At 31.5% G+C, this 21,630-nt stretch overlaps 7 protein-coding genes across 9 annotated transcripts; 4 read left to right on the top strand and 3 right to left on the bottom strand.

The window, feature by feature from the left end:
- The first annotated feature begins 4,825 nt into the window (after window positions 1-4,825).
- LOC128392783 (uncharacterized) lies at window positions 4,826-6,831 on the top strand. Its single transcript, XM_053352860.1, has 3 exons — window positions 4,826-6,308; window positions 6,387-6,515; window positions 6,584-6,831. Exons 1-3 carry the CDS (start codon window positions 5,224-5,226, stop codon window positions 6,744-6,746), a joined length of 1,377 nt encoding a protein of 458 aa, XP_053208835.1. The 5' UTR covers window positions 4,826-5,223; the 3' UTR covers window positions 6,747-6,831.
- Window positions 6,779-7,794, top strand: LOC128392784 (uncharacterized). Its single transcript, XM_053352861.1, has 3 exons — window positions 6,779-6,919; window positions 6,997-7,098; window positions 7,172-7,794. The coding sequence occupies exons 1-3, from the start codon at window positions 6,814-6,816 to the stop codon at window positions 7,648-7,650; spliced, it is 687 nt and encodes a 228-aa protein (XP_053208836.1). The 5' UTR covers window positions 6,779-6,813; the 3' UTR covers window positions 7,651-7,794.
- A 1,631-nt stretch (window positions 7,795-9,425) lies between these two features.
- LOC128392895 (uncharacterized) lies at window positions 9,426-11,385 on the bottom strand. Its single transcript, XM_053352986.1, has 2 exons — window positions 10,388-11,385; window positions 9,426-10,294 (listed from the first exon to the last, which is right to left on the bottom strand). The coding sequence occupies exons 1-2, from the start codon at window positions 10,953-10,955 to the stop codon at window positions 9,567-9,569; spliced, it is 1,296 nt and encodes a 431-aa protein (XP_053208961.1). The 5' UTR covers window positions 10,956-11,385; the 3' UTR covers window positions 9,426-9,566.
- Window positions 11,386-11,671: 286 nt separating this feature from the next.
- Window positions 11,672-13,178, top strand: LOC128392898 (dynactin subunit 2-like). Its single transcript, XM_053352990.1, has 2 exons — window positions 11,672-12,161; window positions 12,268-13,178. The coding sequence occupies exons 1-2, from the start codon at window positions 11,825-11,827 to the stop codon at window positions 12,981-12,983; spliced, it is 1,053 nt and encodes a 350-aa protein (XP_053208965.1). The 5' UTR covers window positions 11,672-11,824; the 3' UTR covers window positions 12,984-13,178.
- Window positions 13,179-13,187: 9 nt separating this feature from the next.
- Window positions 13,188-15,321, bottom strand: LOC128392896 (mRNA-decapping enzyme 1A-like). Its single transcript, XM_053352987.1, has 2 exons — window positions 14,719-15,321; window positions 13,188-14,548 (listed from the first exon to the last, which is right to left on the bottom strand). Exons 1-2 carry the CDS (start codon window positions 15,179-15,181, stop codon window positions 13,815-13,817), a joined length of 1,197 nt encoding a protein of 398 aa, XP_053208962.1. The 5' UTR covers window positions 15,182-15,321; the 3' UTR covers window positions 13,188-13,814.
- Window positions 15,322-15,438: 117 nt separating this feature from the next.
- On the top strand, window positions 15,439-20,012 carry LOC128392885 (putative mediator of RNA polymerase II transcription subunit 26). Of its 3 annotated transcripts, XM_053352969.1 has the most exons (5): window positions 15,440-15,626; window positions 15,859-16,602; window positions 16,745-17,326; window positions 17,450-19,402; window positions 19,542-20,012. In XM_053352969.1, exons 1-5 carry the CDS (start codon window positions 15,548-15,550, stop codon window positions 19,640-19,642), a joined length of 3,459 nt encoding a protein of 1,152 aa, XP_053208944.1. In that variant the 5' UTR covers window positions 15,440-15,547; the 3' UTR covers window positions 19,643-20,012. The 3 variants fall into 3 exon arrangements, with proteins under 3 accessions (XP_053208945.1, XP_053208944.1, XP_053208943.1); XM_053352970.1 differs by having other exon boundaries at window positions 15,439-15,626; window positions 16,745-18,796; XM_053352968.1 differs by having other exon boundaries at window positions 16,745-19,402.
- Window positions 20,013-20,074: 62 nt separating this feature from the next.
- Window positions 20,075-21,574, bottom strand: LOC128392897 (uncharacterized). Its single transcript, XM_053352988.1, has 2 exons — window positions 21,139-21,574; window positions 20,075-21,061 (listed from the first exon to the last, which is right to left on the bottom strand). Exons 1-2 carry the CDS (start codon window positions 21,459-21,461, stop codon window positions 20,239-20,241), a joined length of 1,146 nt encoding a protein of 381 aa, XP_053208963.1. The 5' UTR covers window positions 21,462-21,574; the 3' UTR covers window positions 20,075-20,238.
- Between the last annotated feature and the right edge of the window lie 56 nt (window positions 21,575-21,630).

Genomic DNA, 21,630 nt, shown 5'->3' with positions numbered 1-21,630 from the left:
CAACCCTCTAAATTGTTGTTGATTGAATCTAATTGATTGTTGACCTGTTCAATTGGTTGGTAACTCAATCTGAATCATTTAATTGGCCTTTAATTGTTTAATAATTTTATTTGATTATGATTGTGTTTTAATCACAACAAACCCGAAAAGTTAATTGTTATTATCAAGTTGATTTAATTGTTTCTTTTGGCTTCAATTTTGATCTGTTAACAAATTGATTGATTGACTTTCATCTGATTTATTGATTACCTTATTTACTGAAAATTAGTACAAATTATTAGTTGATTGTTTCATATATAAATTGTCTCATTTTTCATAATCTCATCTTGATTTCATTGATTATTTATTAAAAAACAATCATCAACATAACCTACAATTATAATCTAATTATTGTTTCCTCCTCTTACCATTGATATTGATTTTGTTGATTGTTGTGAAATTAATATTTAATTATTAATTGTTTTCAGTAAAAATCATTAATCTAATCATTGATCAGAAATTATCACAACTTTCACTTACTCAAAAATAAGATAATATCTTAATTATCCAATTTCAATAATCATAAACCCTACAAAGTTTAATGATTAAATCTCACTGATTGTCAACTGGAAAATTGTCTCAATTAATTAAATAAAAAAATTGACGAAATTCGGTTATTTAATCTGCCGATAGATGGAAGCAGGAGAAATGAAAACAAATTGTTTTTTGTTTTAATTGTTGTGATGATTACGATTAATGGTAAGACGATAATCAATTGAAAATGATCAATTGACAAACAATAATTAGCAAATTAATTATCTAAAAATGATGGATACTAAAGGATATTTTCATTTTGAAGGTTAAATTGTATTGTGATTGATTATTAAATAGATTTCAACTTTTGTACTTTTAATTCAAATAATTAACTAATTTGAAATTCTGACCATGAACCTATTGATTACAAGTTGGATGATTATATTACTAAATTATTGTTCAACATGTAAATTATCCTACGTTGATCAACAGCAATCAGCTCAACAATTAAATTGTTCTCACCATTGGAAAATATTTCTGTTTTTGATGTTGATCAGCAAACGAAATTAACTAATCAGGTAACAATCAATAAAGGACAAAATCCTAATCGTACATTTAAAGTGATTGGATCAACAATTGAATCAATCAAACAATTACAAAAAATCACAGCCTCAAGTAAGATAATTAAAATTGAATTTAATGAAACCAGCGGAGAGGGATCATTAATTGCTCCGGACTGGTGGCATAGATTAATGGAAAAAGATTTCATAATTTACGATTGATTATGATTAAAATTCATTTCTCTTAATTGTAACAATTTCAATGGTTTAAGATGAAAAAAATAAACAATAAGTTTAAAAAAAGATTCAGATAAATCACCGATCCTTTAAATTATTTTATCAGATTCACTTTGTAGTTTCATTTATTGAACAACAATTCAAAGGGATAATCAAATTTAATCACCATGAACATCATGAGATAATGAACAATAATAATTCAAATTGATAGTAAACAAAAAAAATAGGTAAAAGCAATTGAGATGATGATGATAATAGGATGAAGATGATGATGAAAGGATGAGGATGAGGATAAAAAAGCGAGTGAAATGATTATATAAAAAAAAACGAGTTCGTCCTGATGCTTTTTATATATTCATTGGTCGATTGAGGTCATTTATTTTTTGAGAACTGGTCATCATTCAGTCTCATCATGAAACTGCAACATCAACGATAATCAGTTGATGATGAACAATCAAAGGTTAGATTGTTGATCAAATAACTAAACTTTTCTCTGTGTGTTAAAAATCATCATGACTTTAAAGGATGAAATTGATTACGATCCTGAGCCAAGGTCAGTTTTGTTTATATTGGTTAAAGTTTTATCCCTAATTGCGATCATGTGTTTGATTGTTTACAAAATTCAATCAATACCAACAAATCAAATCAATTCTTCTATAAATCAATCAATCCCTTGGAATCATTCGGAAAATTATAACGGTCATGTTATCGATAGAATGGAAATGGAAAATGCTCTTCTTGCCATTGGAACAACTTTTACTTTCATCATCCATGTGATCGGACTTTTGGCCGTAATTCGTGAACACCATTGGCTTTTATTCATCTATTCAACTTATCTTTCATGTACCGTTCTAATTAATGTCCTTCCGGTCCTTCATTATCCTCCGTTAATGGTCAATATGGCGGTGAATTTGGCCACTGGACTTTTAACCTTCGCTTTGGCCTTAATGTCACGGAATCGATTTCTCCTTCCACCTTTCATGCCGAGCGAGGAAACGATTTAGTTTAAAAAACAATCAAAATCTCTTGAAAATCTACTAATTATTCAACCAAAGAGCTTAACAACATTTTCACCAATTCTCACTGTTAATTAATCATCGTTTTCTCAGTTTAATTGTTTAACAATTAACTTTATCAGCTTCAATCACTGCCCTTCCATTGAGACCCAACTATCAACCTTAATTTTCAGTTATCTTTATTTGATTAGTTGATTTTATTTTTTTTTTCCTTAATTTTGTTCTTAATTGTGGTAACTTAAATTGCTACAAGATGGAAATATTATTTTTAAATTGTTCAATTAAAACTTTTCTTGATCTAAACAAACAAAATTAATCAACAGTCAAGTTGGATGTTTTTTTAATATTTTAATTTTAAAATATTGGTCATGAGCTTTGAATTTGTTTTTGATTTAAATCAAATTTTTTTTTTACAATGCAGAAGTATTTACAATAATTAACTTATTATTGCTGTTATACAATAAATTGTTTACATTAGCGGAGTAGATTGTCTTTCTGTTTATAACGATAATTCAATAAACGTTATAGTTGTAGTCTTAATCAATGTATTAGGATAATAATTGATTTAATCGGTGAAAACAACTTCTAGAGAATCGTCAGAGTCATAAATTGTTTCATCTTCTTTGAATGAAAACAATTCACTTGCAACAGAATCATTTATTTTTGTCGGTTTAATTGTGGACTCATCTTTCACTGAAGGTTCCAGGAAACTCATGATTGAGGTTAAGAAATTAGGTGAGGATAGAGAAGTATGGAAATTGTTATTCTTATCGGTTGTTGGATTGTTTTTCGAGGTGATGTCGGTTTTTTTCGCGTTTAATTTATCCAACAATTCCTCTGAATGTCGTATTCTGATGTCACGAAGTTGTGAGTATAAAAGTCGCTCTCGATTTACAAATTGTTGAGCTTCTTGGACACCCAATTCAGCTGCTCGGTGTAATAAACTCATTCCTTTGGCTTTGTCCATTTCAATAGGTTGTTTACCGTAAAGGTAAATCAAAGCTAAATTGTAATGAGCCATTCGATGACCTAATGAAGCAGCATTGGTGTAATATTTTGAAGCGATGCTATAATTTGGTTGACCATTGATTGGATCATGTTGACCAGATTCGTAAACGATTCCCAATGCATTTCTCTGTGATCCATTTTGATTATCCTGTCCAGTAGATGATGAAGAAGATGAATTATTTGAATTGCTACAATTTGAACTGTCACTTTTTTCGTTTCCATTCAAGGTGAACTTTCTAGATACAATTGATCCAAAAGCTTTACACCAATTAAACTGCAATACTAGTTCATCAATCTAAACGTTTAGCAAACTAATTGGAAAAACTAGTAACTAGTAACCATTAATTACTAATTACTAATTGCTAAGTGATTTTTTACTTGACATTGTCACAAAGGAAAACATAACATAAAATGACTTGAACATTTTCGCTTCTTCTTCCCCTTCAACCAATCAGGTGAACAGGTGGTAAGGCATAAGATATGTCCGTCAGCTCGATATCTTCACTTTGAGCTGATTTTTTTTCGGCTTAAAGTTCAAGCTACATATGAAAATGGACTTAATTGTTCAGTTAATTGTGTTTGTTTAAATTAGGTTAGGTTAGGTCTTCGCTAATAAGGGTCACCATGACCAAAAAAAGCCCGGAGGGCCTGAGACAATCAAACCGAACCTTAAGCCGAAAAAAAATCAGCTTTAAGTGAAAATGTTGAGCTGACATACACTTGTATCGCCTTACCAAGAAATGAAAACAAAAACATTAACATGTGTTTCTCTCAAGCGCCTCCTGGTGCATAGAAATCAGTGAGTTCCAATTGTGTTCAGATTATTATTTACAAAATTTTTCTGCTAATTAATTGATTAGTTTGATTAATTTTCTTTTTTTATTCATAGTAATTCAAAGATAAACAACATGTTTACTTTAAGAAGAGTTCTACCTGGAGTTTCTTTGCTTAGAAATGAATCAATAACCATGAAGAAAATAATTGAATCTGATTTTCTAAAATAATCTCAATGGTAAGTTGAGTTAACATTTGAAGAGATTTTAATTTTGATTTTGACTTTAATTGTATTTCTTTTTTTTTATTTTAGTTTTCGGGTTTTTTCATTGATATTTAAAAATAGTAAATTGAGTATTATGTCACAAAATATTGGAGAAAAGGTGAATTTTAATGGTCAGAATTTAGCTAAAAGTAAAGGTGATGACTTGGAATTCAGTAAAATAACTGAAGCTGATAATTTGAAATTGTATTTTAATAAAGTTAATCAAACAATTGATTCAACTTCAAAGGATCGTCACTTTGCTGTTGTTTACATGTACAGTAAACAGAAACTTTTAACCGAAGGTGATATGTTTTACGTGTTAAAAGATTTACCTGCTAATCCTGGTGATAGAATTAAATTGGAAAGATAATGATGATTGAAATGATAAATTAACTCTCGTTGAAGACCTTTGCTAGATCGTAACTTGGTTCATGGGACAGTTATTGAAAGACTCATAGTCACACTTTTATGGGCTTGGTCCAAAAGCGTTCTCATCGTTTCCGTCGATATTATTTCCAACGTAAACCATTAACGATTTTGAGAATTAATGAAATTCGTATTTGTCATCATATTAACGAATCACATAGTTTTCTCCAATAATCATTTTCATTTTCCTTCGAAATTAACTTAAAGCTTAAACTTCGCGCCAAAACTCAGTTACTATGACGACCGATTCGCAACCGAATTTTCAAATTTTGAAATAGTCAGTTCAACTCAGTTGGTTTATAACTTTGTCAACCACTTGCTTGTGATTAAATATTTCAATTTTTTATTTAGTAAATTTAATTGTTACCATTCTAATTTTTGTGATTTTTTTCAAAAATTTGTTTTCCACTTTGTCGATATCAATATGTCACAAGAAATACCATCGATCCTTTCATGTTCTTTGTATCAACAAGTGAAGAAAAAGAAAAGAATTTCTTTTTCACAAAATATGGTTTTTCAAGAACTTTATGAAGATGGAACTACAAGAACGTATCATGAGAAAATTGCCGATGAGCTAACACCATCACTGGATGAGATGATGGTGACTCTGGAAGAATCTGATTCTGTCCATAACACTACGCTTTATGATTTTAATATGGTGATTTCTTCACCATCACCATCACCATCACCATCACCATCACAATCAACATCACCCATCATCTCACCAACCACCTCGCCAACCACCTCGCTGATCTCTCTCAGTGATTCTGGATCAACAGAACAAAGCTCTTGTGCTTCAATTGAATTTTCTCGTAAAGATTATTCCACTTTCGAGAGCAGATATGACGACTCAATCCTTTTTTATGTTGATAAAAAATCAACTCTCGAATTGAGCTCAGAAGAAGAAGTTTCTCAACAAATCGAACACAACTCAACCTTCGTTGGCTCTTTATTTGTTGATGATGTTTCAATGGTTGAAGATGAATCAACGAGTGGTGATGATGTTTTCAACTTTATTGATAACTCAATCTTCACGAAAGTACCTGAAGCTAATATAGATCTTTCATTAATCGATCCAAGATTCCACAAGTTTGTCGTTATATTAGATCACGATGGTGCCGTTTTGAAATTTATGAACGGAAATTTTCTCATTCATTTAAAATATTCGGTATCCAATATTGACACTGCCGAAGTTAAATTGGAAGACATCACAATTGAATCTTGTATTGATAAGAAAATCAACTCTCAAGGATTAGCCCAATTAAGTGAATATAGTGTTCATCATTTAACTAAATCAGATGATAAATTGATTCGTTTAATCAAGAAGACAGTGGCCATTAAATTCGACCAGTTCAAGAAACAAAAAGGAACAACAACAGCCTTATTGACAACGATCATTAATGATCTTCAAAAGATTTTCCATCAAATTGTAGCTCTTTTTGTTGATCTGCTTAATGTTTGTCGTTTTCATGAATGGAAAATCATAAACGCCAATATTGCTAATTTTGAGTAAGTATTCAAAATTGATTTTCGATTCGATTGTTTTTTTCCAATTCAGTTTTAACAATATAAATCTTATTTTCACAGGATCTCTTTTGAAATCAAAGGTCTAAGATACTCACTTTGGCTTATTTTGTGTTTCGATCTCCTAAATTATCCAAATGACACGATTAAAGTTAAATTCGGTATTCACAAAGCTGATCTCAAACTTTACCCGTAAGTAAATTTATTTTGATTTATATGATTTGATTGTAATAAATATTTATATTGTTCAAATTTTTCAGGTATCATCTTTTTCACAAAAAGATTAGATCAGTTCCCTCTGGATCCTATAAATACATTGGTCAAATAGTTGAAACGGCCAAAAAGTTCATCTTCGATTGGCGAAGTGGTCATAAGTCAAAGGCTATTAGACTCTCTATCAGACAATTAATTAAAGTTTATTAACGAACCAGAGCTTAATCAAGAAGTCTAATTGTAAATCAAACAAGTTAATTGCAATTAAAAGTTAAAAATGATCAAACCATCAGAATCAGTTTTCCTAATAATTAATGGATTCTTAATCATTGGCTTGGTAACTTCATTAACCATAAGGGATTTAAGGCCTTGTCCAAACACAGGTAAATTTTAACCCGACAATTAAATCATCAACAATCAAGAAGTAATTAAATTACCTCTTTAATTGGATTTTATTTAGCTGCTCCATTGTTAAATTCAGTTGTCGCAATTAACTGTACAGAGGAACCATGTTTCTTTGGCAAAGTTAACGGTCTCTCATTTCAATTCATTCTAACACCAGGTAAGTAATTAGTTTAATTGTCTAAAATATTTCCAATTAAGAATAATATTGAAACTTTGCTCTTTAATTGTAGACAAATCGGTATCAGCGGTGAATCTGCAGTTAACTGCCGTCGATGGTTATGGAAACAACTACGACATCGATACTGTCCAACGAACTACTTGTGCCGATAATAGTAATTACTGTGAATTAGAGGCCAATGTCCCTCGATGTTTTTCCGCTGGTGTCCGTCGTCGTTATCTACCTGACGATGATCGTACCGATTACTTTACCTTTCAAGCTCGATTTACCGATTCAAGGGGCTACTGTGTGGCCTGTAGCCGCTTCCTTTTAAACACTTACATCAGATACACCAGAGAAACATATGATTACACAACGACCACACCTCGACCTTACATCAACAATCAACAAGGAAACATTTATGGGACAACATCCCGACCGATCTACACGACCGCTAAACCCTATCAGCCCCAATCCACTTATATTGGCCTGGAAAATGCCCGACCGATTGGTTCATCTTTCACATTTGATAAAAAAATCATCGATAATTAATTAGCTGATTATCAACAAATTGCGAAACAGTTTTCCCTCTTACTCCTTTAATTTGTCAATCAAAATTAAACCTTCTTAACTTGATAATCCTGATGATCGATTATCCTTGAATCAAATTATCATCAATTAATAATCTATTAATACATGTAATTCAATTTTCTAGAATAAAAGTAAAACTTGACCAATCAAATTAACAAAAAGTATATTAACCTTTTTGTTTACTTTTACAATTAACTACATAACTATTACGAATAATAGTTAATTGTTTGGTTTAAATAAAAATGAATCGATTTCAATTTGATTGAGAAATTGAATCAGTCAATTTCTCAAGGGTAGAAAATTGAATCAAAAGATGAAACGAATCAATTGATTGGTTGTAACAATTTATGTGATTTTTAATCTGTTTACATTTTTGTTTTTAATATAAGAAATTAGATTTAATTTAATGATAATAATTTAAAAACTTGACATAATCGTAGTATTAAATGTAGAGATGCTTTTAAATTATCAATTTACCTGATTGTTTGAAGTTTGTTGTTGTTGTTGTTCAAGCTTTTAAAATGTAACAGGTTAAATCTATGGTAAATTGTGTAAATTGATTTGATTGTAATAATTGATTGGTAAAATTGTAAACAAAAATAATTTGATTGTAAATTGATTCCTTTCTCTGGTATTAATTTGTTTCTTGATTTCAATTGGGTTTACCCTAAGTGTTCATGTTTTTGTTTTCTTACTTATTGTAAATATTGTAAAACTGAAATTAGATTGTAAATGTTAATCTATAATCTAAATTGTTTGAAATTACAATTTATGCAAATGAATCTCAGCTTTACGTCGTTTCGCCCTGTGGTCAATTGAAAAGGACGAGGTTGGTGAGTCCTTTATATCCTGAATATCTTTCATCGTACAGATCCATAAAGGTTGAACTACATCGAATATTTTATTTTCCTAATAATTGAGTAGCAGCATCAATGTCGGAGCCATGAATCTATCTTTATCCATGGTCTGTGAAATGAATCAATTGGAGAGAGAGTTAACTCAAAATTGATTGTATTGAAATCTCTTGGCAAATTATTATGTAACTTACTTGACAACATCTCTAACCAATGCATAAACGGCTTCTAATGGTTTTGTTGATTTAAGTGGCCTGAGGAATTCGATCGCCTGACATGCAGCTAATGTACCGTTCTAATTAATGTCCTTCCGGTCCTTCATTATCCTCCGTTAATGGTCAACATGGCGGTGAATTTGGCCACTGGACTTTTAACCTTCGCTTTGGCCTTAATGTCACGGAATCGATTTCTCCTTCCACCTTTCATGCCGAGCGAGGAAACGATTTAGTTTAAAAAACAATCAAAATCTCTTGAAAATCTACTAATTATTCAACCAAAGAGCTTAACAACATTTTCACCAATTCTCACTGTTAATTAATCATCGTTTTCTCAGTTTAATTGTTTAACAATTAACTTTATCAGCTTCAATCACTGCCTTTCCATTGAGACCCAACTATCAACCTTAATTTTCAGTTATCTTTATTTGATTAGTTGATTTTATTTTTTTTTTCCTTAATTTTGTTCTTAATTGTGGTAACTTAAATTGCTACAAGATGGAAATATTATTTTTAAATTGTTCAATTAAAACTTTTCTTGATCTAAACAAACAAAATTAATCAACAGTCAAGTTGGATGTTTTTTTAATATTTTAATTTTAAAATATTGGTCATGAGCTTTGAATTTGTTTTTGATTTAAATCAAATTTTTTTTACAATGCAGAAGTATTTACAATAATTAACTTATTATTGCTGTTATACAATAAATTGTTTACATTAGCGGAGTAGATTGTCTTTCTGTTTATAACGATAATTCAATAAACGTTATAGTTGTAGTCTTAATCAATGTATTAGGATAATAATTGATTTAATCGGTGAAAACAACTTCTAGAGAATCGTCAGAGTCATAAATTGTTTCATCTTCTTTGAATGAAAACAATTCACTTGCAACAGAATCATTTATTTTTGTCGGTTTAATTGTGGACTCATCTTTCACTGAAGGTTCCAGGAAACTCATGATTGAGGTTAAGAAATTAGGTGAGGATAGAGAAGTATGGAAATTGTTATTCTTATCGGTTGTTGGATTGTTTTTCGAGGTGATGTCGGTTTTTTTCGCGTTTAATTTATCCAACAATTCCTCTGAATGTCGTATTCTGATGTCACGAAGTTGTGAGTATAAAAGTCGCTCTCGATTTACAAATTGTTGAGCTTCTTGGACACCCAATTCAGCTGCTCGGTGTAATAAACTCATTCCTTTGGCTTTGTCCATTTCAATAGGTTGTTTACCGTAAAGGTAAATCAAAGCTAAATTGTAATGAGCCATTCGATGACCTAATGAAGCAGCATTGGTGTAATATTTTGAAGCGATGCTATAATTTGGTTGACCATTGATTGGATCATGTTGACCAGATTCGTACACGATTCCCAAGTTGAACATGGCTTTGGCACTTTTGGGACAAGATTTGAGTAAACTAATTGCTTTATCAATCTGATTTCTTTGTAAAAGTACTGAGGCTTGCAGATTCTTTAGCTCATCAGTAAAAAGATCCAACTCAGATCTCATATTTTCAACAATTCTGTCAATCACATTAGTATCTGCACAAGAGAAAGAGACAAAATTGGAGAAATTAGAAATGCTCGAAAAATAAATGTATTCTATCATTCGGTCACTTGAATGGAGAAACTTACCTTTGATTGAAGATTCTTCATGTTGAATCTCTTTATCACTCTCAAACGATGATAATGAGCTAGAAGATGACGATGATGCCGATGAAACAGGAAGAACGTGAAAAGGTAGAACATTGAAATTCTGTTGATATGAAGATGGATTCAAATTGGATACAAGATGAGGTAAATTCTTGTTCAATGAATAGAGAAAAGAGCAACCATGATGATCTTCAGAAGTAGCCAAAGATGGAGAAGATAAATAATCAGTTCCAAAGGAAGGAGAAGATGATTTAAATCGAATACAATCAGTATGAAATTTATGGCCAATTATAATTAGACTTCCAAATATTCCAATTGAATGGAAAAACATTCGCTGAAGATCAACAAAACCCTCTAAACGACATTGATAAGATTTTTTTCCAGATGCATTTCTCTGTGATCCATTTTGATTATCCTGTCCAGTAGATGATGAAGAAGATGAATTATTTGAATTGCTACAATTTGAACTGTCACTTTTTTCGTTTCCATTCAAGGTGAACTTTCTAGATACAATTGATCCAAAAGCTTTACGACTGGTTGCACGTAACATGGTGGCAATTGTATCACTTTAACCAGAATGATCCAGAACACACCAATTAAACTGCAATACTAGTTCATCAATCTAAACGTTTAGCAAACTAATTGGAAAAACTAGTTACTAGTAACCATTAATTACTAATTACTAATTGCTAAGTGATTTTTTACTTGACATTGTCACAAAGGAAAACAACATAAAATGACTTGAACATTTTCGCTTCTTCTTCCCCTTCAACCAATCAGGTGAACAACAAGTAGTTTCCAATAGAAACAGCGGTTACTCTGAAATCCATTTACAGAAATTAATTGATTCACTTGATTTCCAAATTTCACATGAATTAATAGAAACACAAATAAATTAGATGAGAAATTGTTTTTTCTTCATCAACATTAACACTTTTCTATTAACAATAATCGTTAAATTTTTCCATTAGAGTTACAAATAAAGATGGAGAACAAAAAAAGCTACACCAACAATTAGCTTCTAATTAGAATAATAATTTAGTGTTATTCTTGTTGTAATGGTGATTAATTGAGAAGAACTGGAAAAAAACTGTCACTTTATCAATAAGAAAATCATCACAATTAAATTAAAATAAATTATCAAGAGAATGACAAAGAAAATAAATTCAATCGATTAAAAATTAAAAAGAACAAAAAAATTCGATTATGTTTTCTGCCGATAGATGGAAACAGAGTAAATGTAAACAAATGTTTTTCTTATTTTTTCATTACAAAAATTGATGAACAATTGATTAATCGGCTTAATTGCTCTTTAGTTTTGTTTATGTTGTAGAAAATTTTCTTCTTTTGATTTTAATTGTTGTCTGTTTGTAACAGTTTCACCTGTGACCTGTGGATTGAGCGATTATTTCATTGAGAATGTCAAAAGAATCTAAATATGCTAATCTACCTTATATTGCTTGGGATGAACCTGAGGTTTATGAGACTCCTGATTTACCCGAAGTTGATCAAGAATTTAAAAGAAATGTTGATATTGAATCGGTAGATGATTCATCTGAAAGAATTGAAATAATCAATGTTGATGTGAAAAAGTCATTCGAGAAATTCAGCTCCACCGAGTGTGGTGATTTAATCAGTGAACCGATTATTGAGACACCTTTACAACAATATTCAAGATTAGACACCGAGGTAACTAATTTGGCCCAAACATTGGATTATATTCAAAAGAAACGAGAAGGAAAAAGCCAAGATTTTGGTTGGTGTCCATCTAAATGGTTCTATTTGTATTGATATATTAGGTAGACGATTTAACTCGGTTTTGTCTCAATTTGTTTTGTTTTTCTATTCTTTTTCTTTTTAAGGTGACATTTTGGCCGATATAACTAAATTAGAGGCTAAACTGCGATCATGTAAACTTGCAATCGATGGTATCCCTTTGGAATTACAGTTACAATCAAGTGATGAAGGAAAATCAACTGATGGCCAAGTAACTACCAGCGGGTCGAAAGCTGTTAAAAAATTTGAACACAATTCATTAACCAAATTAACTTCTCTTGAGAGTAGAATTAAAAGATTGGAGAATTTATTAGATCATGATGATGATCAGTTAACTTGTATCTACTATTATACTAATGAAAGAAGCTTAAGTGGAGCGGTTCGCTCGATTACCAGTAAAGTGTCCATGTTGGATGGTAACAATTTAGATCAACTTGACCAGCGAGTCTCCGCTTTAATTCAAAAGCTTAATCAACTTGCTGACAAGAAAAATTTACTCGAAGAGTCTCAAAGTAAAAGCCGAATCAATGAGCTTTATGATCTGGTTACCAAAGGAGAGAAAAATTTATCAATCTTATATGAAGTGGCCGCTCGATTGAACATTTTGGCCGAAGTGGAGGAAGAAGCCTTGAATTTTAGTTCCGCTTTGACAATGATGGAAAGTAAAACAGAGGCAAATGAAAATTGCCTTCAACAATTAAACACCGAATTGTCAGCTTTAAAATCATCATTCCAAAATTTTGAACAATCAATGGAGAAACAATTAACTGAAATGGACAAAAGAGTCAACGCTTTGAAGTGAAATTAGCTTTAGTCTATTAATTAACCTTAAAGTTTCATCAGAATTTGGATTCAACATTGATTCTCATCGATTGAAATTCGAGACACAATCAAGTTAATATTTGGTGGATCATTTTTTCTTACCCATTAATATGATATAACCTTTAAAAGGATTAAATTAATCAATTATTTCACGATAATTAAACAACAGAGACAATTTAATTTCTTTTTTTGTGATGAGGCTCGATGAAGTTTATTTAGGATGATCATTGGATAGGAAATGATGTAACATCATGTTACATGGTTATGATTGTGATTTAAATTTTGTGTCAGTGAAGGAGGATAATTAAATTTATTATTTCCAATGAAATTTTTTTTTCTTCTTTCAAACACTTAAGAGAAACGCCTTTTAGTTAATTAGTCTTGAAATACTAACAATCTTTTCATTTTTAAACTAATATTAGCGTTTGTTTTGTTTTCTTTCTTGTTGATTAACCAAAAAGGTTTTTTTAGCTCTGTTAATTATTGTCTCATCACATTTCTATGAGTAAACAATAATTTATGAGAAAATGAAAAATTCTGAAAATGGGTGAGGTTCCTAGTATTTAAAGCGATTACCAAATAGGCGACTAAACACTTCTAACTAACGGGTGGTTTATATAGTCGACGTGTTTTCTTTTTATGGCATCACAAGTACTTTTGTTTTATAACATAAAATGTTGTAGCGGTGGTGATGATAGAAAAAGGAAAGAGAGAGAAAGAGAGAGAGGAGAGGGAGAGGGAGATAAATGAAAAGAGAAGGTAGATTCTCATGAGTTCCATGTTTTCGAGGTGGATTTTGATTACTTTTCTTTCACTGATATGAAGATTGGTGTTGATTTCCAATGAGAGCAGATCGAATCTTAGAAACAAACTCAGAATCAGTTTGGATAAGATGGATGAGTACATTTTTCAACTGATCAAGTGGAAGTTGAGGATCGTAAAGGTTTGATTGATTAAGTGAACGATTGGTTATTATCGATGACTGATGTCGAGAATGATCTTGATGGTTGGAGTGTTGAGAACTGTGATGTCCACCAAAATTATATGAATCATCGATCGATGGGACTAGATCGGGACTGGAGTAAATTCCTACCGGTGGTTGTCTATCATCTTCTTTAACTATTGATTTATCTTTATTTGATCTTTCCTTAATCATGGCTGGGGTTAACATTTCCTCCTGAGAATCACTTGAAACCATTAATGAAGGTTCACCAGAATCATCTGCTTTAGCTCTATCAAGATCGTAGATTAAATTGATTGGAGCAAATTGGTTACGTGAAGCAGTTTTCGGTGTATGTCGAGAATCGGTTGATATTGATGATTGTGAAATATTGGCTCCTACTCCTTGTGCCAATGATGCTTGAGCAAATAAATCTTGTACATTAACCGATCTACCACCATTTTCTAGCTTTTGTTTATCCAAACTATTACTTGGTGTACTCATAAGTTCACTGGGATCTAAATTTTTACCATCATTGTGAATACAAGGGTCCAACCCTTTAGAAGCACTTTTGGAGACGGTAACGTTTTTAATACCAATTTTAGCTATGATTTGACCGTCAACCCAAAAGAGAAAGATCCAAAAAAGCAAATAGATTACATTGAGAATCGATTGAAAAGGAGAGAAAGAAAACCAATTAGTATTTATAGCTAATGCTGAATAAATTTCTGGATAAAAAAAGATTGAAAGTAAATAAATCAATCAAATCTCTTACCCAATGTATCAACGAAAGATTCAACAGGCTGAGAACCATGAGAATCACCAGTGTTTGGACCATTTCTGGTTAAACTTGCAATTTCACTCATTAATAGTGCAGCAGTTTGTTTACATTCATCATCGAGATAAAACCAAATACAAAAGATTCCCTTTTCAAGATTTTTCATCATCAAATATGGCAATTCAATTTTAACATCAGTGTCCTTTGTAATCGGCTGAATCAAATTTTGAGTATCCAATCTGTTCATGACAATCAGGGCAGTTCTTGGATAAGTTGATCGTCTAACAACATGTAATGGACCCTCAATAGGTAATTTATCCCATTTTTTACCATCAATGGAAAACTGATAAACAGTTACAGCCGAAGCAGTTGAAAGGATTTCCACAACTGAATTATCCATTCGCTTGAGATTCCTAAGGTTAATCTCATCTCGACCTTTGTCACTTCGCTGATTGGACATAATGATCACTATTATCGACGCTTTAACAATACTAAAGAAAGAAAATAAATGATTAGCAGATCAAATTTAATGTGGAAAAGAATTAACAAAACAAAAATAATTAACTCGATGGAAAATTAAATATCAGAGTAAAAAAAAAAGAAACAAACAAAAAAACAAATGAGATTTTCTCAGAAATCGATTAATCGAAATTCTTTTCAATATTTTTTCGATTATCGATTGTATCGCTTATAGGAAATTCATTTGAACAAAAGTAAATATTGTTTTCTAAAATCTTAACATCTGAATGTTAATCTTTATTAAACAAACAATTAAGTTAATTTTTTGTTCTAAATGTAACTGTTTTAATCTTAATTATAGTTACTAATGAATAAACATCCAAGTTTAACCAGTAATGGTCTAACCATTGGTGATTCACATGGCTCTCAATCAATTGATAAATTGGGTAAGTGTTTTTTTTTTGTTAACTAGTTTTTTGTTTAGTTTTCATTTCTTATTGAAATTTAGATTTAATTTGTTTATTTCAAATGTTACTTTTTTGTTACTTTTCTATAAATTGTATTTGTTCAATTGTTTTGTTTTGTTGTTCTTTCGAATTAATTTTCGTTGTTTCTTTGTTAACTGAATTGTAATCTATTTTCTCTGGTTTTCTTTTCTTTTTTCTTCTGTTTTTGTAGCTAAAAATTGTAGCGTCTCCAAAAGTGTTTCTAAAGGGTTGGACTCTTGTAATAACAACGCTGGTAAAAATTTAGATCCCAGTGAACTAATGAGTTTACCAAAAACAGTATCTTGTAATCAATCAACTTTAAACAATTTAAATGATGATCTGGTTAAGGGTAAAACGGGTGATTCAGGTGGAAAATTGATAACACCTCCTTGTGATACAAATAGAAGGCCATCAGTTTATTTTTGTCTTTTTTGTGATAAAACATATTCTAAATTCAATCTTGCCTTACTACACATTCGTGCTCATATTAAATTTGGTTACCATTGCAAGTATGGTGATAATCATTTTGATCTCTATCCATCTTATATGGCCCATCATGTACGTGAAGAGCACCCAAATGAACCGGTTGAATTTGAAGACGATTTTAAGGAGAGGAAAAATATTCATAGTTGGATTATTGATTTTCTCAATGAACAATTTACCGCTTCAAAGTTAACTGATGAAGATGCTGTCGTTCAATCGCCAAACTCTTGGGTTCATTGTTCAATCTGTGTGAAAGCAGCTAAATACAAGAAAAAGAAACCTGTTAAATTTTATTCCATAAGAACGTTAGAAAGACACTTTTGGCAACACACTAGATGGTGGAAAGTTGATTGTAATATTTGTGGTGCCTCAATGCAACGTGCACATCAAATAGATCACCTTGTCGAACATGAAATTTTCATGGATGATTCAAATCCTAACCCAATAAAACGTAAGTCATTTTCCGATAATTTATTAATTTCTTTAATTCCTACAACTATTAATAATCAGAATTTTCTGAACCTCGTTCTGTTTTTCTCTCCCTCCCTTTCTCTCCCTCTTCTTTATCTTTATCTTTCTTTTATCCATTTCAGTTTTTGAAATCCACTTCAAGGAAAGAATTGATACAATAATAGCGAGAAAGTTGGAACTTATTGCAGAAAAGCAAGAGAAGGAATTTTATGATCGCTTTGCAACTCATCGTGGCTGCAAACTCACCCTTAATCTTAAATTAACACCTTGTGATTCCGATTTAAACTTTTTAAAGAAGAAGAAAGTTTTACCTATTAAAGCCTCTAAACCAGTTGAGGAAAACCCGAACTCCCTTAAGGCGGACAATAAACTGATTAAGGCTGATAAACCTAAATCAACTGCTCCACCACCACCACCGCCGCCGCCACCGCGAGCTAAATCCCGTGCTGAAGAGATTCACGATGAACTTGAAGCAGAAGAAGCAATAAGACTGGCAATTAAAATCTTAACTGGAGGTGGTGAATCTCCTCAATCTGATAATTCATCCATTGAAAACGAACCTCCAACTGCACAATGTCAACAAAATAAAACAAAACCTGATGCCAAAAATGATGAGAAAAGTGTATCACCTAAAACTCAAACTTCAAAAAACGTGGATAATTTACAGATATCAGATAATCAAGTGTCTGATGGAAGAGATAATGGTAAGGAATCAAACTCTTTGCGGAAGGATCAACAATTAACAGATATTTCATCAAATGTACAAAATACAAGCCCAGAAATTACTACTAAAATTACTGAAAATCTTAATGTTGATTCTTCCTCAGCTTCAGGTATTTTACCTGATGGCCAATTCAAAATTCCAACCTTGATTGATACCAATGTTGACAGATTAATATCCGATGATCATCAAACAGTAGATATGCAAATTGATCCAACTCCTTTATCTTCACCAATGGCTTCAACATGCTCGTCATCATCTTTACTCAATCCATCGCCATTATTTCCTTCATTGAAAACCCCTTCTACTTCAATCGCTGGTCCACCTCCTAAGAAAAATAAAATATTCTGCACGGAAAAAGTTCAAAATGTAATATCTGAACTCTTAGCCAGAAAGATTGAGCTCGCTCAAATGAATTCAATTTCCGGCGGAGATTCAGGCAACAATGATTTTATCAATAACAAAGAAATTGATAATTCCTCAATGTTGGTAAATCCAAACATGATTCTTCAAAGCTCTGTGCCATTAGTGTCATCTCAAGTTCCAAATCAGTCGAGACCAATTTTTTCAATGTCTTTTCCACCACCACCATCAACACCAATGGAAACTTCATCTTTACAAATGTCTGCACCCAATTTAATGTCGGCATTACAAAATGCGCCACAGATTAATCATAATAATAATAATAATAATAATTTTAGTTCAACACCAACCGCTATTCAACCAAATTTAGACGAAGACGATGATGATGATATTTGTATTTTAGAAGCTCATATTGCAAATGAAACTCAACAAATCGTGAGACCTATTCCTCAACCTCCACAACCTCCACCACCACAACCGCCATCTCAAGTAAAATCATTTTATATTGATGTTGAACTGTTTAAGCAAATTGTTGGTCCGATTGACAATACAATGGTGGAGAAAAGTCAAAATGGAAATGTTAATTTAAGAATTCCAATGGAAAAACTGTCCCAAATGGTGAAAATTGTTGAAGAAAGGAAACAAAAATCACTCAATGCATCATCTTCTTCCGTATTGCCAACTAATAATAACCGTAATTTTCAAATTAACTATCTCCCTGGTTCTCATGCTCCAATCAATATACCATCAGCAAATTTGATTCCGACTGTTACTATTGAACAAGTCCAAAAACCACTTTCGACTGTCACTTATTCAAAAGCTCCTATTATGCAAAATTCTGCCCCTAATACTCTTATTCAACCACCAGTTACAACACAATACCCTCAGTGCGCCTCTGTACCTAGTTTTGGATCTAATTATGTTTCATCTAATTCATCAAATTGGCCCCAACAAGTGAATAACCCTTCCCTTCCAGCAGTGAACAATTTCCCCAACCAAGTACCAATCGTGCGTAAAATAGCTTTCAATAGTCAAATCTTACAAAACCAACAAGATTCAACTCCACGTGCTCAATATATTATGCCAACAGGTCAGTCTGGTTACGCTCGAATCATTCGTTTTGAAAATTCACAAGCCAATCAACAGAATTGTTATGTTTCAAATCAACAATTGCAATACCAAAGATCACAAAGTGTAGCTCCAACAAGTTGTTCTGAGTTTAGCTCTCCAACTCCTCTTATGCATCACCCTAGTCCACCTCCTCCATACCATCAATATGATCCAAATCAGTATTCAAATAACACATATTCTCAACAGCAACAGCAACAACAACAACAACAGCAACAATTAATTCAAAATCAACAGTTACAACAACAAAATCAACAACAGCAATTACAACAGCAACAGCAACAACAGCAACAGTTACAGTTTCAGCAACAATGTCAACTTCAAAATCAACCGTTACAACAAAATCAATATCAACAGTCTCAATTACAGTCAAATATTCAGCAACAATCTCTATCAATCCCTGAACAAAGGGATACCCCAGTAGTTCATCATTATTATAATCCTGAACAACAGTATCAACAATTACCACAAAGTCAATCTGTTATTCCTTCCGTTCAATATCAAAGCAATAATTCAGATGGATTATTGAATAATTTGAACAACCAAATGAACAATTACTCTATGAACAGTTGAGTTTGCTTTTCTATGCAATTTTCTGCTAAAAACAATAATAATTCCTTTCGATACTAAGCTAAAGTATCATCCCTTAAATATCTTTTAATTACCTTAAATTAATACATATATTTTTCTTTTCGCATCAATTTCAGATCCTGGGCATACCTTTTGGAAACCTGATCCAACCAAAATCTTCACCAAAGATCCTCATCATCAAAACCACCCTCACAATACAGTAAATCCCCACCTTTAGATACTAATTAACTAAATTTCAGTTGATCTACAATATGAACAATCATCATCGTTATTTTTTCTCATCTTAAAAACATGACAATATTTTCAATTGAAGGTCTTTAATGGCGGATAACTTTTTGCATTCAATATTATATTTTTTTTCTTTGATAGTGTAAATTGTCACTTCATATTCAATTCACTTTACAATAATTAACCGTCACCCATTCATTATTCATTTGTTATTCTAACTTTATGTTATCTCATCTTATTTCTCTTATTTTCATCACGAAAATTTAATCATTGTAACTTTTGTAATTTAATTTGAAGAAGAAAAAAAAACAATTAGGCTTATTTATATTTCTCTTAAAAATAAAATGTATTTACCATGATTTTAGTTATTGTATTTGAATTTGATCAGTTGAATTTGAAAGATGAAATCGAAACCAATCAATCAATTGTTTCATTAGAAATATAATTCAAATTTAATTTTGATCATTAACAAGATAGAAAAGTAAACAAAAAGTTGCAACTAAATAATGTGAAGGTTTGATTGTGATAACCTTTTAGCTTTTGAACTCTTTTGATAGTATAATAATTGAGGTACAAAAGTAACAATTAGCATTGAGATTTGGTTTGAGATAATGATGATCGTTGGGAAAGAGCTAAATTACAATCAAGCGGATCAATGGCTCCGAGACTTTGTTGACATGGGCACGTCCATTGGATTATTGTTTCCTCTTCAATGATTGATGTTGATGTTGTTTCACGTTTCGATTTATCTTGATTAACCTCACCACGTTTAACAACTGAGATCCAAAATGGATTAAGAACAAATCTTTGATTGTTGATTGATATCACATTCCAGGGAGAAATTAACCTGATTGTTAGACCATTGGCTAAGCCCATACTTTCACAAACCAAGGAAGGGAAAATCAACTGAACAGTTTCACCGATAGTAAAAGTATTTTCAACAGTTGTCTCAATGATTGAACCATCAGCGAATCCACAGTGAAATTTACAAGAGAAATTAGAAAGCTGTAGAGTTATAGTATCTTTACCTTTAACCATCTCTTTAAATTTATTCTTTAATTGTGAAGTAACAGAATGACGCCAAATTGTTCGAGCAGTTTTCTCTCTTTCCATTAGATCTTTCATTTGATCGACTAATGTAATAAGATGAGATGAATTGGTCACCTTATCCTGTCGTTTTGAATGTTGACATTTTCTATTCCGATTGATAAAGATGCAACTTTGGTCAGCATAACAATTACCCTTGACCTTTTTTATAGGAGAACTTTCGTCGATCCCATCATAAGCTTTGGTTGGAGTTAAAGGAGCTAAGGGAATAATTTGCGGTTTTCTTTTCCTTTTTTTAACAAATTCCAAAGGCGATGGTTTCAGAAGATCTTTAAGATTAGATGGAGGAGTAGCCATATTCCTACATTAAAGATTCGACAAAAAGAATAAATAAAAAACAATTAAAGGAAATTAATATACAAAACAAATTCTTTTTACCTTTGAATCATTGAAGTGAAGCTTTTTCTAGCTTCATTTGAGATGTTCAGTTGACTTGAATGGTAACTGATTTTATCTTCATCATCACTTTCATCGATTGTATAATCAAGTGGTGAATCTAATGTTTCCAGATCATCTTCTCTCGGCACTGATTGTCTTCTCTTATTATTGTAACTATTAACAATATTACTATTATTGTTTGAATCTTGGGTTAAAGAAACATCAATAAGAGAGACTTGAACTGTTGGGCTTTTTGTTATTACAATTTTGTCCAAAGGCAAAGGTTTGATGAGACATTTCTTGTAATTTCTCGCTGGTAACATTGCAAGACAAAGGTAAACAAAGAGAATAAACAAACAAACAATTAAAACTAATCAGGTAACAGAAAACAATTAACGGAGACAAAAACTTTTAATCAACCAAACGATCACCAAAAGTGAACATGTGAACCGAATAAAAACAAAAAAATTCTTTTCTAAAAAATCCACTAGA

Source organism: Panonychus citri, unplaced genomic scaffold (assembly GCF_014898815.1).
Source record: "Panonychus citri isolate SS breed McGregor unplaced genomic scaffold, ASM1489881v1 Contig00137, whole genome shotgun sequence".
Classification (NCBI taxonomy): domain Eukaryota; kingdom Metazoa; phylum Arthropoda; class Arachnida; order Trombidiformes; family Tetranychidae; genus Panonychus; species Panonychus citri.
The sequence above is the reverse complement of the archived record's forward strand: the minus strand, read 5'-3'. Positions and strand labels throughout refer to the sequence as shown.

What these genes read in the sequence shown, in the direction of transcription:
- LOC128392897 (XM_053352988.1), bottom strand. Translation starts at nt 21,461, where the DNA reads ATGTTACCAGCGAGAAATTACAAGAAATGTCTCATCAAACCTTTGCCT. An exon ending in TTCACTTCAATGATTCAAAG is followed by an intron (nt 21,062 to 21,138) that starts GTAAAAAGAATT and finishes TCTTTAATGTAG; the next exon opens with GAATATGGCTACTCCTCCAT.
- LOC128392783 (XM_053352860.1), top strand. Translation starts at nt 5,224, where the DNA reads ATGTCACAAGAAATACCATCGATCCTTTCATGTTCTTTGTATCAACAA. An exon ending in GCCAATATTGCTAATTTTGA is followed by an intron (nt 6,309 to 6,386) that starts GTAAGTATTCAA and finishes TTATTTTCACAG; the next exon opens with GATCTCTTTTGAAATCAAAG. An exon ending in GCTGATCTCAAACTTTACCC is followed by an intron (nt 6,516 to 6,583) that starts GTAAGTAAATTT and finishes CAAATTTTTCAG; the next exon opens with GTATCATCTTTTTCACAAAA.
- LOC128392895 (XM_053352986.1), bottom strand. Translation starts at nt 10,955, where the DNA reads ATGTTACGTGCAACCAGTCGTAAAGCTTTTGGATCAATTGTATCTAGA. An exon ending in TGAAGAATCTTCAATCAAAG is followed by an intron (nt 10,295 to 10,387) that starts GTAAGTTTCTCC and finishes TCTCTTGTGCAG; the next exon opens with ATACTAATGTGATTGACAGA.
- LOC128392784 (XM_053352861.1), top strand. Translation starts at nt 6,814, where the DNA reads ATGATCAAACCATCAGAATCAGTTTTCCTAATAATTAATGGATTCTTA. An exon ending in AAGGCCTTGTCCAAACACAG is followed by an intron (nt 6,920 to 6,996) that starts GTAAATTTTAAC and finishes GATTTTATTTAG; the next exon opens with CTGCTCCATTGTTAAATTCA. An exon ending in TCAATTCATTCTAACACCAG is followed by an intron (nt 7,099 to 7,171) that starts GTAAGTAATTAG and finishes CTTTAATTGTAG; the next exon opens with ACAAATCGGTATCAGCGGTG.
- LOC128392885 (XM_053352968.1), top strand. Translation starts at nt 15,548, where the DNA reads ATGAATAAACATCCAAGTTTAACCAGTAATGGTCTAACCATTGGTGAT. An exon ending in TCAATCAATTGATAAATTGG is followed by an intron (nt 15,627 to 15,858) that starts GTAAGTGTTTTT and finishes CTGTTTTTGTAG; the next exon opens with CTAAAAATTGTAGCGTCTCC. An exon ending in GAACAATTACTCTATGAACA is followed by an intron (nt 19,403 to 19,541) that starts GTTGAGTTTGCT and finishes CATCAATTTCAG; the next exon opens with ATCCTGGGCATACCTTTTGG.
- LOC128392898 (XM_053352990.1), top strand. Translation starts at nt 11,825, where the DNA reads ATGTCAAAAGAATCTAAATATGCTAATCTACCTTATATTGCTTGGGAT. An exon ending in AGGAAAAAGCCAAGATTTTG is followed by an intron (nt 12,162 to 12,267) that starts GTTGGTGTCCAT and finishes TTTCTTTTTAAG; the next exon opens with GTGACATTTTGGCCGATATA.
- LOC128392896 (XM_053352987.1), bottom strand. Translation starts at nt 15,181, where the DNA reads ATGTCCAATCAGCGAAGTGACAAAGGTCGAGATGAGATTAACCTTAGG. An exon ending in ATCTTTCGTTGATACATTGG is followed by an intron (nt 14,549 to 14,718) that starts GTAAGAGATTTG and finishes GTCAAATCATAG; the next exon opens with CTAAAATTGGTATTAAAAAC.